This window comes from Camelina sativa, chromosome 6, assembly GCF_000633955.1.
Source record: "Camelina sativa cultivar DH55 chromosome 6, Cs, whole genome shotgun sequence".
In the NCBI taxonomy this organism is placed as follows: domain Eukaryota; kingdom Viridiplantae; phylum Streptophyta; class Magnoliopsida; order Brassicales; family Brassicaceae; genus Camelina; species Camelina sativa.
In genome coordinates, this window is record NC_025690.1 from 19861167 (window position 1) to 19875729 (window position 14563).

At 31.4% G+C, this 14563-nt stretch overlaps 3 protein-coding genes and 1 pseudogene across 3 annotated transcripts; all 4 read left to right on the top strand.

The window, feature by feature from the left end:
- On the top strand, nucleotides 284–2729 carry LOC104792447 (protein DMR6-LIKE OXYGENASE 1-like). The gene is made up of 5 exons (XM_010518590.1): nucleotides 284–384; nucleotides 513–802; nucleotides 905–1152; nucleotides 1698–2022; nucleotides 2354–2729. Exons 2-5 carry the CDS (start codon nucleotides 527–529, stop codon nucleotides 2606–2608), a joined length of 1104 nt encoding a protein of 367 aa, XP_010516892.1. The 5' UTR covers nucleotides 284–384; nucleotides 513–526; the 3' UTR covers nucleotides 2609–2729.
- Nucleotides 6525–7865, top strand: LOC104792448. Its single transcript, XM_010518592.2, has 2 exons — nucleotides 6525–6620; nucleotides 7447–7865. The coding sequence occupies exons 1-2, from the start codon at nucleotides 6557–6559 to the stop codon at nucleotides 7755–7757; spliced, it is 375 nt and encodes a 124-aa protein (XP_010516894.1). The 5' UTR covers nucleotides 6525–6556; the 3' UTR covers nucleotides 7758–7865.
- LOC104699269 (protein DMR6-LIKE OXYGENASE 1-like) lies at nucleotides 12124–12960 on the top strand. Its single transcript, XM_010414597.1, has 4 exons — nucleotides 12124–12181; nucleotides 12312–12394; nucleotides 12497–12744; nucleotides 12939–12960. The coding sequence occupies exons 1-4, from the start codon at nucleotides 12124–12126 to the stop codon at nucleotides 12958–12960; spliced, it is 411 nt and encodes a 136-aa protein (XP_010412899.1).
- LOC104699270 lies at nucleotides 13925–14563 on the top strand (annotated as a pseudogene).

Here is a 14563-nt window from a genome sequence, read left to right on the forward strand (position 1 = left end):
TTTGTATTCTTATTTTCTTCTATCATTTTCAAATTTATTTAATATTATTGCGAGCTAGAGACCCTACCATCTTGTGGTCTTATCGTTCAAATAGTTTAGTGTATATAAATAATAACAACAATATGTCAACGGTTTTTGGTGAGGAGGAATTAAGAAGAAAAAGTCATGTCTCCAAGGATTTGACTCAGACCAATACCAAAACTGCCTTAACTCGACAAAATATCAATTCTGGACTATTCATTTCAACGTCTCCTCCAAACACGTATGTATATAAATACCTCCACCCACCAACACCATATCTTACCAAGTCTTTAAACATAGATCCTCGCATTTACCTATAGATTTAATATCTCTAGAATTTTCAAGAGCATCGAGATCCAGCAGGTATATTACACAGCGTCCTTCCCTACAAAACATATTATATAACTTCTAAGTTTTTGTTCTTTGATAAGTTCTCTCTATATTTGCTAATTGATTATTGATGCATGTACGTGGCGATGTCTCATTTGCAGTACAACAAAGGAAAATGTCGCCGTCGATGATAGCTCCGGTGGTCGAAGAAGAGAACAAGAAATACCAAAAAGGTGTGAAACATCTTTGTGACAATGGTGTGACCAAAGTGCCAACCAAATATATATGGCCAGAACCTGACCGACCTATCTTCACTAAATCCGACAAGCTCATCAAACCAAAAGGAAACCTAAAGCTTCCCCTCATAGATCTCGCGGAGCTCCTTGGACCTAACCGGCCTCACGTTCTACAAACCATAGCCGAGGCCTGCGAAACCTACGGCTTCTTCCAGGTTGGTTCCCAAATCCCAAATGGTTAAAGTAAGCGCTAGATTACACAAAGTTATATTTAGCTTGCTTGCTAAACAAGTTAAGCTATGTTAATGGGCATGTAGGTGGTGAATCATGGGATGGAGGGAGATGTGAGCAGGAACATGATAGAAGTGTGTAAGAGATTCTTTGAGCTTCCGTACGAGGAGAGATCAAAATACATGTCGTCAGACATGTCGGCTCCAGTACGGTACGGCACGAGTTTCAACCAGATCAAAGACAATGTCTTTTGTTGGAGAGACTTCTTGAAACTCTATGCACATCCTCTCCCTGATTATCTTCCTTATTGGCCTTCTTCTCCCTCCGATTTCAGGTAAGATTTTCCCACATTTACATTTTTTTCGTTTCCTAAAATATAGATATTTTAAATTTTGAAATTTCAACAAGAAATTTAACAAGTACTTTTTTAGCACATGTGTTTTAAGTATTAAACTCGAAAACAGGTAGTTCAAAGCTATATTGTGTATTACATCTTTAGACATACAATTTAGAATCTTTTACCAAATTCTTCTATTTTGGTCACAAAGTGCATACGCAATCTAAGGCTATGGCGGTTATTTGATTTATTAAAAAAAGATATGTATGTAAGTGGCGGCTTGTGAATCAATAGATCGATGAGTGGGATTATTATCATACTACTAAATAACAAAGAAAAGGTCACATAAAAACGACTTATTTATAATTTATCTTCATAGCTACACCGCACCACCAAAAAACTAGCAGTCACGGGGCTACTTTACATATCACGCGTAATATATAATAAATCATTGTCCAATATGTTTTATTTAACATAGTGTAAATTTACTAAAAGTTACATGTAACTAAACTTTATATGTATAAAAACAAATTGAAAAACAGGAGTTTGGCGGCTACCTACGCTAAAGACACGAAAGAGATGTTCGAGATAATGGTGAAAGCCATCATAGAGAGTCTTGAAATCGATGGCGGTGACGAGGCCGTGGAGGAGTTGGAAGAGGGAAGTCAGTTGATGGTGGTGAATTGTTATCCGCCTTGTCCGGAGCCGGAGCTGACGCTAGGGATGCCACCTCACTCAGACTACGGCTTCTTGACGCTTCTTCTTCAAGACGACGTCGAAGGCCTTCAGATTCTGTACCGTGACGAGTGGGTCACTGTTGATCCCATCCCTGGCTCTTTTGTCGTCAACGTCGGCGATCATCTCGAGGTATATTAATTAGCATATTCCTTGAACGTTTTCCATGAAGTGTTTTTTGTTTTTGTTTTTTGTTGTCTAAATAATTTGTATCTTAAACTCGATGAACAGAAATGGATAATGAAAAATTCCAACTATATTGTTAAACTTAGAAACATATAGTTTGTTACTACATAAAAGCATTTCTCATGAAAAATAATTCTACAAGATAATCATTGTTAGACTTAGGCTAGTAGTTAATTTTTGATATTTAATAGTGATTAGCAAGTCAAAGTTAATTTCTATTTATAAGGATCTCTACATTTTTTGTTCTAACTAACAATTTTGGTCCCTCTTTCTGTAGATATTTAGTAATGGGAGATACAAAAGCGTGCTACATAGGGTATTGGTAAATTCCACAAAGCCTAGGATATCAGTGGCGTCGCTTCACAGCTTCCCCTTGACCTCCGTTGTGAAACCATCATCGAAGCTCGTCAATGAACTTAATCCACCACAGTATATGGACACCGATTTTGCCACTTTTCTTCAATATCTTTCGTCTCGAGAACCTAAGTGGAAGAATTTTCTTGAATCACGCAAGATTCACTGTATAAGATAAATGAAACTACCCTTTTCTAATGTTAATAACATTGAGGTGAATCAAATTGTGTTATAGATTTACGTCATATATATATGTACAAGGAGATATAATAACAAAATATACAGCCATATCTTTCCTCTTCGTGAACATGATTATGATTTTCTACAAACAGAAAATACGAGACTAGAGAGTAGAGATATAGGATATTCTTAGCTATGTTATTTTAATAGTATTCTGTTCCAAATATGTTTGTAATCTGATTAAATATCCGAGAGGTTTTTTTTTGTTTTTTCACATAGATTTTGGTTTCACAGCACGTTAACAATAATAGAAACCATAATCTTGAACTAGAGAGGATTTTAATTTAAAGGGTGGTTTTAAATTATATATATATACACACATATCATATAGGACAATTGTCATAAATGCCACTAAAATATGTTTTTATTTCAAAAATACCATAATTTAGTTTTTTTTTCAAAAATACTACTAAAATGTAATTTTTTTCCAAAAATACCACATAATTGAACTAAAGTTCTAATACTAAAAACTAATTCCTAAATTCTAAATACTAAATCCTACACCTAAAAACTATACCTTAAAACTAAATGTGTCAACCCAAACCTAAAAAAAAAAAATTCTACATTCTTAAAAATCAATTTTTTGTGTTTGTGCTAATTTTGGAAAAAAAAAAATTTGGTATTTTTGGAAAAAAAACTAAAATGTGGTATTTTTGGAAAAAAAATATTTTAGTGGTATTTAAAGGAATTTCTCTATCATATATGATGTAAGTGTTAAATATCTAAGAAAATTGTACAAAAAATGCTTAACATATGCTTAAAACATACTTAAAATATGCAAAAAAAAACTCTCTCCCTAACAAAAATATAAATATGATTAGACACCAAATCTAAATATTATAAGCAAAAAGAAGAAGATTAGAGTGAAAGACTAACCTATAGATGCCAAGATCAATGAGTATGAGGGTCTTGGTTACACTTGAGCCAATGCTTGCATCAATGACATCTTGGATCTTTGTGAACCTTCCACAACCTTGAAGAGATACCTTGAACACCATAGTGTATCCTTTGATGGGAAACTTTGAGAACTTGTCACATTTAGGTGAATCCAATTGAATTGGAGAGATGATGGATATAAAGAAAATGAGGAAAAACATGCTAGACATAGTATATCAAGAAGATGAAATGTAGAAATTTTTTTGAAGAGTTCATAAGCTTTTATTAACTTGGGGAAGATGAAATGAGGAGAAAATTGTTAAGAGGACAAAGCTTTTTCTTTCTTTTTAAAAAACTTGGGGAAGATGATGATGATGATGTTGATCAATTAACTTCAGAAAGATGATGACGTTAATAAATTAAAATCCCATTTTAAATATTTGACAAAGACCCTATCTCAAACTCATTTTTATCACAACTAATTTTTATTTTGATTTTTTACCTTTTCAACTTCACTTGAAATTATCTAGTGACATGCATTACCATTTATGCGTAAGAGATGGGCTAACACAACAATTGTCTCTCTTCAAATTTCCATTTATTAAATCAACACAAACATAACCTTGGCATCTTGTGGTTTGTATTACAAGCCTACTAATGTATAATTTCCACTAATTTTACAATAATGTTTGGTGCAAGAGTAGAATAAATAGAAAACAAACACATATAAACTTAAATAATTTTTTTTGATATATAATCCAAACAAAAACATTTTCTTATACCATCTTTAAACAGACATACTAACAAAAACTTAATTTCCCAAAATGAACAAAAGGTAACCTAAAATGTAACAAATAATATCTTCACATCTACAAAAAAAAAAAAAATACATAGAACAAACCTAAATTATTAACAGATAATACGTAGACAATTAAAATTTGTGTATGAAAGTTTATAAATAGTTAAGGTTTCTTCCAAAAAATTGATTTTTTTGGTTTGAATGATATCATGTATTGTGAATGATTCTCCCATGATTAATGTTGTAAGTTATATAAGCTAAGGATCAATTTTAAATTGTGTATAGATAGTAATACTTTTTATGATCATCATCCAAAAACGAATTGCTTAAGAGAATCATGGAAGACTGTGGGAAACAAGAAAAAAAATAAAAAAGATTTATGGAAAGAGTCGACATGAGAGAGTTGTGGTGTGGAAGTTGGAGTGTAATTTAGAGATTGACTGAAAAGAAAAATTATTATGCCCAAAAGGCCAAAACAAAATGGTTTAGTTGAAAGCAAACAACAAATTGTTTATAAATCAAACCAAACCTTTTCTTGAATATAAACCGAACCAAATCAACCTGAAGACTTAAGCGACGTCGTTTGGTTGAAACCAATGTAGAAGCGACGTAAGCGACGTCGTTTGGTTCAAACCAATGTAGAAGCGACGTCGTTTTACCTAAAAAAAATCTCCCTAAAAAAAATGTCAAAAATCTGAAGCGACATTGTTTAGGTTCAGGATCTGTTTAATGTTCTCTTCTCTCTCGTCGCGACAACCATAGTAAGAGCTTAGGAATTAGGGATTCGGTTCTTCGGCATCTCTTTTTATTCTAAGCAATCTGACTGATGATTCAGCTTCTTCTGTCAGAAGATATTTGCCTTTTGTCCCTTTAAGATTACTTGATTTAATTGCTTCTCGTTCAATTGATGAATGTGGTGAACCTGATGATTACGCAATAGTGTTTGCTTCTGGCTTATTGATTCTCGATGATTACGCTTGTGGGAATCTGTAGGCTGTAGCTTAATGATTGAGTAAGCACAAGAGAAGGAGATAAGAGAAAGTAGTTTAAAAAAATGGAAGTAGAGGGTATCTACAATGGGGTGCAAAGGTTCAGAATTGGTTAGCTCTGTTCTTTGGTGGATATAAGCAATAAAGAATAGTCTATATGGCAGAAGAGGACCACGGGTTCCAAAGATTTTAGATTAACTAACTATTGCGTGTTTGTAAATGTAGAATGGTCCAGAACTATGAGCAGAAGAGTGACTTGAAAAAGCATGATTTTGTGAAATTATAGACTATTTTAGGACTTAAGCTGTTGGATGTGGCCAGTTCTCCACTCCCAGGAAAGGGTTTGAGTTATTGAGATTGGTTTCTTTGGAAACTAGATGGAGACACAATCTGGTCTCTGATAAACATATCCAATTGTGCTTTTTAGGTTTATCATTCTCTGTGTTTCTTGGTTGTACACATTAATGTAGTAGACTTCACAACATAAGTATCATTTCATTCTAGCTTTGTAAAATATGTCAACAATCGTTTGGATGGTCCATATGCAAAGGGAATTCTTTGTATTTTTAAGATTGTGTCAAGAACTTGATAATGAATATAGTCTTATTTTTTTTTGGTTCTATGGTAGAAAATTCACAAGTTTTGGTTATTGTACTGAGTTTAAAATATGTGTATTCACGATGAACTATGAGGGGACAATATAGTTCTTTGATACTCAAACGTGAAATCTATTTGTTTAACATGTTACACTTTTTAGGCCGAAATTGTAATTTAAGCGAACGCTATAATAACAACAAGAAGCTATTGTGACTTTTTTACTTCAGACTTTTGTGACGCAATAGACAAGGTTTTTTTGAAACGGGTAGTACAAACACAAGTAGAGATGGATGTGACCATTAGCAGAAAATTTATATTAGTCAATAACGTATGGCTTAATTAGGTTAACAATATCCCAAAAGATAGTAATGAAAATTTGGAAACTTGTCTAAAACAAACAAAATATGTTGACCAGGAAATAAGGGGAAATAAATTCTATGACAAAATAAAGAAAAATGTATATACTACCAAAGAATTAAATTGCATGAGATTGTAGTCAACAAATTAATATTTTCTTTGGAAATTAATTTAACATTTATGTGATGGATTCACTCCTATATATTCTCTCAATGTCTAATTGTTGCATACGTCATAAGAAAATTGAAAGAGTTGGAAAGAGAGAAGGATGATTGGTTGTAAGAGTTTGCTTATCGTTCTCTTAATTGTCTCTCTCTTTGCTCGTCACCAATGTAAGAATTTGTTCAGTTTTTTTTGTTTTCCCTACAAACCAAAACTTATAGTTGATGCGACTCAACTCAAGTATATTCGTCTTATCTCACCCATCTAAATTCATATTAACATTTGTCATATGATTCGATGGATTCATATCCAAAGTTCAAAACACATCCAATAAGATCAGTGTTCTCCCTGAAATATCATAGATCAGTCATACATGCATATATATTTTTTTTCACATCCATTTTGATAGTCAATATACATTTGTTGTTATTTTCGCATACACTTTATAGAAGAAAGTTATTAGTTGAGATCTAATCAAAGATGAGCTGTAATATTACACTTGATACATACTCAAAATTTATACTAAATATTACACTTGATTCGAAGGCAGTTGTCGGTTTTCTCGAGACATGGGTTAGCGAGGCTCACCCTTTGTCTTTCCTGGTATGGTTGTGCCACGGCTTTATATCTAAGACTAGTGCGTCCGTATTTTACACACGTATAGAAAGGCAAACCGTCTAGCTGACGGTTTGGTAAATTATGCTTTCTCGCTTGAGTTAGGTTTTCATGCTTTCGATGTTGTTCCCAGTTGTCTTAGTTCAATACTGTCAGAGGATAACCACGGTTCTGCTATCGTTCGATAGTGTTGTTGTTTAATTTTTTCTTTTAATAAATTAGAGGAGGCATTGTCTGTTATTGTTCGTAGTGTTGTTGTTTAATTTTTCTTTTAATAAATTAGGGGAGGCATTGTCTCCTCCTTTCCCATCAAAAAAAAATCATACTTAAATATATCATCATTACTGTTGGAACATAATTATTTTGAGATAATATTTGTAGGTCACGAGCCGGATCCCGATCGCCACGAGCCGGATCCCGATCGCCATGAGCCGGATCTCCACGAGCCGGATCCCGATCGCCACGAACCGGATCCCGATCGTCAAGAGCCGAATCCCGATCATCCAAAAGGAATAGAAAGATGTTTCCATAAATTTATGGGAGAACCATGGCAACTCGAGTATTTGTGTTGTATCAAAAAACCTTCCATATGCACTCCTTTCATCTTTCCTGAAGATTGCATTAAGTGCCCGCCGCTTACAAAAGATGAAACACCTTCTCCTTCGATCGATGCAACATTGCCTGATATGTAAAATGTTTATTGACTGATAATGTTATTTTATAAAAAAAAATCATTAGATAAAGTTTCGTGTATCATGCGGAATTTTAGTCTGACATTTGAATAAAAATATTTGAGAAGATTTTCAGGTTTTTTATATATTTAATTAAGGCCTTAACCTGGAGAATGTTTCAGCTTTAAAGAAAAAGATATAATTAAAACAAAAATTATGATGAGTGAACGAAAGAAAGGAAAAAAAAATGAAAAATTCTTGAATTCACCCTTGGGGGTGAACCACTCTCATTCACTCTTAGGAGTGAACCACTCTCATTCACCCCCTCATTATAAATCAATCAAATCAAAATATAACAAACTGCTATGTCATGTTATATCTTATTATATAAACCTTAATGACAAAATTACTTATTAACAAGATCGTGACACATGTCAATTATATTGATTAGATGTCGACACGTGTCTAATTCTATTTACAAAATTTTATATGTTTACATTTTTAAAAATGTCAAAATTACTCATTAACAAGATAGTGACACGTGTCAAATATATTGATTAGATCATGACATGTGTCTAATTTTATTTACATAATTTTCCATGTTTATATTATATAAAAAAATTATTTTTTCTAAATAAAAAAGGATAACTAACAAAAGCAATATACTTTCTAATTATATATTATACGTGTGCTCTCAATAAAATTTGACATGTGTTAACCAAAAAGAAATTAATTAAACATGTATATTAATCAATAAATAATGAATAACAAAGTTAAAAAGAATAACATAAGTTATTTAACATAATTTTAGTTGAATATAAATTATATTTATCGTTGTAATATAAATTTTTATTATAAGTAAGCACACAAAACCTTGAAAGAGTAATGAACTTAAAAAAATCAATACATGATGTGTATTAGTATAGTTTTACATGTTTTATTTTAAAGATTTTAATGCATGTAGTAATATGAGAAACCTGAAAGAAAAATAGAAAAACTGAGTTTGTAGGAATGAATTTTTGGTTAATTGATGAAAACTGACAAAAGTATTACTTATGAAATTACCACATATAGTAGAATAATATATAGGATATTTTTAAATTTCCAAATTTTTTGTGGATGTTAACTGATTTTTTTACTGATTGTTCATTGTTAAATTTAAAATACTAACCAATATACATATTATCTCATATGATGCTCATATTAGTTTTTTTTATTATAATTTTAACTAATACATGAAAAAATGAATTATGGTTTTACGATGAAATAGATAGTTAAATGTGATTACTAATTGAATGTCTAACGATGAAATTTATCGAAGATTTAAAAAATTTCAAATATTAATATGTATCATTTTTAAAAAATTGATTCAAGAATATTATTCATATTTTTTATGTTTGATTTTATAATTTGAACACATGTATTTTTGTAATGCATATGTTAAAACATAAGATAATACGAAATATATTATAATTTATAGGAATGAATCTTCACTAATTTGATGGTAATGTCTATATATCTTTATACATGTTTTTATTTTATAACTTTCACTTATTTAAAATTGATTATGAAATGAGTTAAAATTAGTACTTATGAGATACCAACATAACAAATATATCTTAAATATGTTGATTCAGTTTAATTGCAAAATATATTTTGCTAATTTTTATTTGTATTTTCAATTCTTACTAAGATATAGACTTGATATGATTTATTAACTGTGTTTGATAAAAAATATTTAGTTCTATGCATTAAAATTAAATGTATAATTAAACTTAAAATATGCTTTATTACTATGTTATAGATATTTAAATGGTACTCCTTGTCCTATAAGAGTTTTTAGATAAAAACACAAACATTAATAAACAATAAATATTATGTCATTTATAAAACTTCAACCAATAAGAAAATATACGGAAAACGATATACTTCTCCAAGAGAATATCATATCAAGCCAGATATAGCTCAATCTATTATCACATGCTATATATCTTAGAGAAAATATTTCTCAATTTATATTTCTCAATTTATATCTCTCAGACTCCATAGTTCAAGATCTATATCTCCTTTGAAACATATTTTTCACCTAATTACCCACAAACATCGGTTTTGCTCGGTTCACTATTTACTGAACCAACTAAATAAAATAATAAAACAAATATAACCTAATTTAAACCGAATTAAATTAATTAAAACAAATTAAAAGAAAAAAAAGAACATAATGATTTTCTTCTGTTGATCAAAGATTGAGCTCTATCTAGCTTGATGTGATACTTTTTGTGGGAAAATAGATCGTTTTCCCGAAAAATATATTGCATAGTTCAAATAGTCATAAATTGTTATATTAATAAAAATTATACATAGAAATTTGAGAAAATATTATAAAATAATGCAAAAAACCTTCAAACTCTTATATAATAGAACTCAGAGAGAGTTTTAAAATGAAATATGAGAAGTTCATCTTCAATATTAAAATGTTACAAGATAAAATCTAAAAACATGTCTATTATTACTTAATTATTCTCAATAATTTTTAAAAAATTTTATCCGCGTTATTACGCGGGCCTTATCTAGTTTATAAAAGAAATCAAAACTAAAATAAAAAGACAAAACAAGTTAAGGAAACCAATTATGTAGATTTTTTATTAAGGAAATTATATTGGTTTAGGTTTATAAAATAATGATTAGAGTTTATATTTTACAATTAAACGAAATCATATGTCGTTTTGGGTTTATAAAAAGTGGTTAGGGTTTAGTTTTTACAATTAAACACAATTATGTGTCGGTTTGAGTTTACAAAAGAGTGGTTAGAGTTTAGGGTTTAGATTTTACAATTAAATGAAATTATATGTCGATTTGGGTTTACAAAAGAGTGGTTAGAGTTTAGGGTTTAGATTTTACAATTAAACAAAATTATATGTCGGTTTGAGTTTACAAAAGAGTGGTTAGGGTTTAGATTTTACAATTAAATAAAATTATATGTCGGTTTGGGTTTATAAAATAGTGGTTAGGTTTAGATTTTACAATTAGAAAATTGTATTTTATTTTGGGTTTATAAAAAGAGTGATTTGAGTTTAGATGTTATAATTTAAAACTATAATATAATGTTTAGAATTAATAATTATAAAATTAATTAATATACATAATTCATTTCCTTAATCAATAATTTGTTTACTTAACTAAGAGGGGGTGAATAAGAAAGGTTGATGAATTGTCCAATAGGGGTCCTAAAAAGTGAACCCAAAAATTGTCCAAAAAAAATATACTAAGTTTTAAGAAATAGAAAATTCTTTGTAAACTTTTGCAATTTACCAAAAAGTTAATAGTAACCGACGTCGTTTCATGACCTGGTCGTGATCCTCTCTCGTCGCGGTGACAGGACACTGTCTACGTCTGCCGTCGGAGCAGTGCCGACTTAGATAGGGGGACAAGGGGTACGACCGCCCCGGGTTCATAGATTAAGGAAACAAATAATGTAAGATTAAGGGGCACAAAAAAAATATAATGCAAGATAAAGGGGTACAAAAAAAAATAATGCAAGATAAATGGGCACAAAAAAATAATGTAAAGATAAAAGAGGCAAAGACAAAATTTGTAACACAAAAATAATTCATTAAAATATGTTTTAACGATTTATTTTTACGAGTCAATAACCAAAAAGACTTTACTTTCTATAATTATCTCACCCAACTCCAACGTAGAATAAAAATAAATTTTTCTAATCTTATCAAATGTTTATATATTATTAAAACCATATTTTTTTAATATATAAGAGAGGTTTAAAAAAAAATAGTCTTTCATTCAAAAAAAAAAATGGGTCTTTCATTCAAAAAAGAAAAAAATTGCCACAGGGCCCCCTAAAAACCTTGAGCCGGCACTGTGTCGGAGATATCTCTACTTCCGACTCCGCCATCTGCGAATCTCCCGTAAGCTCTTAAAATTTTATATCTTCCTTTCTGGTTTGTTTTTGGCTCCTAGGTACTCACTATGCTTGCTTTCCTGATTAATTGGTACATTGATGAATAAACATCTGTGAAAGTGAAATAGTGGCTGTATCTGTATTCTTGGTTTTGCCCTGTTTCTGTATGAGTCTCGATTCGGTTTTGCTGCTTCTCTGTTTGCTTGTGTTCTTTTCGTTGATTCTTAAATTTGATTTCTGCTGTTTTGATTATTTGCTACCATTAACTTTTTTTTTGTTACAAACAGAGGTAACATCAGTCTCACTCTTTGAATCTTTTGCCTGTTTCTTTCCAGGTCTAGTACAGAAATTTTGTTTCATGCATAACATCCATGCATTCATGCATTGATAAGTTCTCTCTCTATATTTGCTAATTGATTATTGATGCATCTACGTGGCCATGTATCATTTGCAGGACAACGAATGAAAATGTCGCCGTCGACGATAGCTCCGGTGGTGGAAGAAGAGAACAAGAAATACCAAAAAGGTGTGAAACATCTTTGTGACAATAGTGTGACCAAAGTGCCAACCAAATATATATGGCCTGAACCTGACCGACCCATCTTCACTAAATCCGACAAGCTCATCAAACCAAAACAAAACGCTTCCCCTCATAGATCTCGCTGAGCTCCTTGGACCTAACCGGCCTCACGTTCTACAAACCATAGCTGAGGCCTGCGAAACCTACGGCTTCTTCCAGGTTGGTCCCCAAATCCCAAATTGTTAAAGTAAGCGCTAGATTACACAAAGTGATATTTAGCTTGCTTGCTAAACAAGTTAAGCTATCTTAATGGGCATGTAGGTGGTGAATCATGGGATGGAGGGAGATGTGAGCAGGAACATGATAGAAGTGTGTAAGATATTCTTTGAACTTCCCTACGAGGAGAGATCAAAACACATGTCGGCAGACATGTCGGCTCCAGTACGGTACGGCACGAGTTTCAACCAGATCAAAGACAATGTCTTTTGTTGGAGAGACTTCTTGAAACTCTACGCACATCCTCTCCCTGACTATCTTCCTTATTGGCCTTCTTCTCCCTCCGACTTCAGGTCAGATTTCTCACATTCACATTTTTTTCGTTTCCTAAAATATAGATATTTTAAATAGTGCATACGCAATATAATCTAAAAGGCTATGGCGGTTATTTGTTTTATTAAATAAAGATATGTATGTAAGTGGCGGCTTTTGAATCTATATATAGAGATGAGTCTTTAAAATTTGAATCGTTTTATGTTCCAAATAGGGGATGGACATACAACATATAACCAAAATGAGTTGAATTGTGATCTGAAAAATCTTTGCCTATTATATTAGACAAGTATTGTCCTTAAAATTATTACAAATTTCAACTACAACAATGTATACAATAATTATATAAGCATGATGATAAACATTGGCGTTATCATTTTTTTTTTACGTTATTTTCTTTTTCGGATTATTGCTTTGGGTTCTTCTCTCAAATGAGATAATGGAATTCTCTAACAAATTTTAACAGAGATTCATTTTTTTTTCCATTCATTTTTTTTTGTTTTGTTTTAACTGAAATCGCGGGCAATTTTTTTTCTTTGTTGTATAGAAAAATAATAATTAGTATTTGGATTCAAAATATCAAAGTATCCAGATTTCGACTCGGCGAGTCGTAAGTTTTACTATCTAAATTTGTAAAAGTGATTTTCGGATATATGTTCAAAACTCCAAACATAATTCGATCTGTAAAAAAACAGGAAAATAATAATTGAAACCCTGATCCAAACTAGCCAAAATTAAAGAAGAAGAACGTCAAGTGCACTGTACCCTCACATTCACATGTAACTTTTTATTTATTTTATTTTAGTCAATAATGTATCATTAATTATGTTCACAAAATCTCAAAATGAAAAATCTTGTCTAAAAGGAAAGAATAAAAATATGTTGACCAAAAAAAAAAGGAAAGGAAAAACAGAAATTAGTGAGAATGTAGAACCAATTGCCAAAAGAAGGAAACAAATATTAAACGGACGAAGTAAAGGAAACAAATATGAATTATTTAATACATATAATTGAGTCTTCCATAAAATTAACTTTTTTTTTTGTTTTCTTTGGAAACAATAAAAATATCATACTAACATTTATGTGATGCATTCTCTCCTACATGTATACTCTTAATGGCTTTGAGTCCGGGGCAAACACACAAATCTAAGTTCTGCATAACTCCTAAGAAAATTGAAAGAGTTGGAAAGAGAGGAGGATATGAGGGCTTGTAAGAGTTTGGTTATCGGCCTCATAATTGTTTCTCTTTTTGGTCTTCACCAATGTAAGAATTTGTTTCAATTTTCTTCCTCCCACAAATCAAAACTAACGATATATATGAAAGGTTTTATTAGCATGTGTGTGCTATTTTCAATGTATATATATTTACTTTTTGTTAAAGCCTTTTAAATTTACGTATTACACACTAGAATTAGTCCATACGAATTCAGTTTGTTACATGGTTAGTATTTTTTTTGTGTGTGATTACTACATGGTTAACGTTTGATTTATATATGAGCTAATAATGAAAGTGTTGTTTGGTGCCTAATATTTGCAGGTCAAGAAGATTATGATTATGAGCATCCAAAGGGAATAGAAAGATGTTTTACGCGATTTGTTGGAAAACCATATTCATTGGAGTAAGTGTGTTGTGTCGAAGCTCCTTGGATTTGCATTCCTGAATACCTTAAAAAAGAATGCATCAAGAGGTGCCCGCCTCTTCGAGAAGGTGTACCTCAGCCTCCACCGCCACGAAAAGGAGCAGCGCCGTCTCCACCGCCGCGAAAAGGAGCAGCGCCGTCTTCACACCTGCGAAAAGGGGAAGTGCCGTCTCCACCACCCATGTCATCTCTTTTTTAA

Excerpts from the sequence above, each read along its gene's own strand:
- LOC104792447 (XM_010518590.1), top strand. The coding sequence starts at position 527 with ATGTCGCCGTCGATGATAGCTCCGGTGGTCGAAGAAGAGAACAAGAAA. Across the intron at positions 1,153-1,697 it reads TCTTCTCCCTCCGATTTCAG|GAGTTTGGCGGCTACCTACG; the intron begins GTAAGATTTTCC and ends ATTGAAAAACAG. Across the intron at positions 2,023-2,353 it reads ACGTCGGCGATCATCTCGAG|ATATTTAGTAATGGGAGATA; the intron begins GTATATTAATTA and ends CTCTTTCTGTAG.
- LOC104792448 (XM_010518592.2), top strand. The coding sequence starts at position 6,557 with ATGATTGGTTGTAAGAGTTTGCTTATCGTTCTCTTAATTGTCTCTCTC. Across the intron at positions 6,621-7,446 it reads TCTCTTTGCTCGTCACCAAT|GTCACGAGCCGGATCCCGAT; the intron begins GTAAGAATTTGT and ends TAATATTTGTAG.
- LOC104699269 (XM_010414597.1), top strand. The coding sequence starts at position 12,124 with ATGTCGCCGTCGACGATAGCTCCGGTGGTGGAAGAAGAGAACAAGAAA. Across the intron at positions 12,182-12,311 it reads GAACAAGAAATACCAAAAAG|ATCTCGCTGAGCTCCTTGGA; the intron begins GTGTGAAACATC and ends TTCCCCTCATAG. Across the intron at positions 12,745-12,938 it reads TCTTCTCCCTCCGACTTCAG|GGGATGGACATACAACATAT; the intron begins GTCAGATTTCTC and ends TGTTCCAAATAG.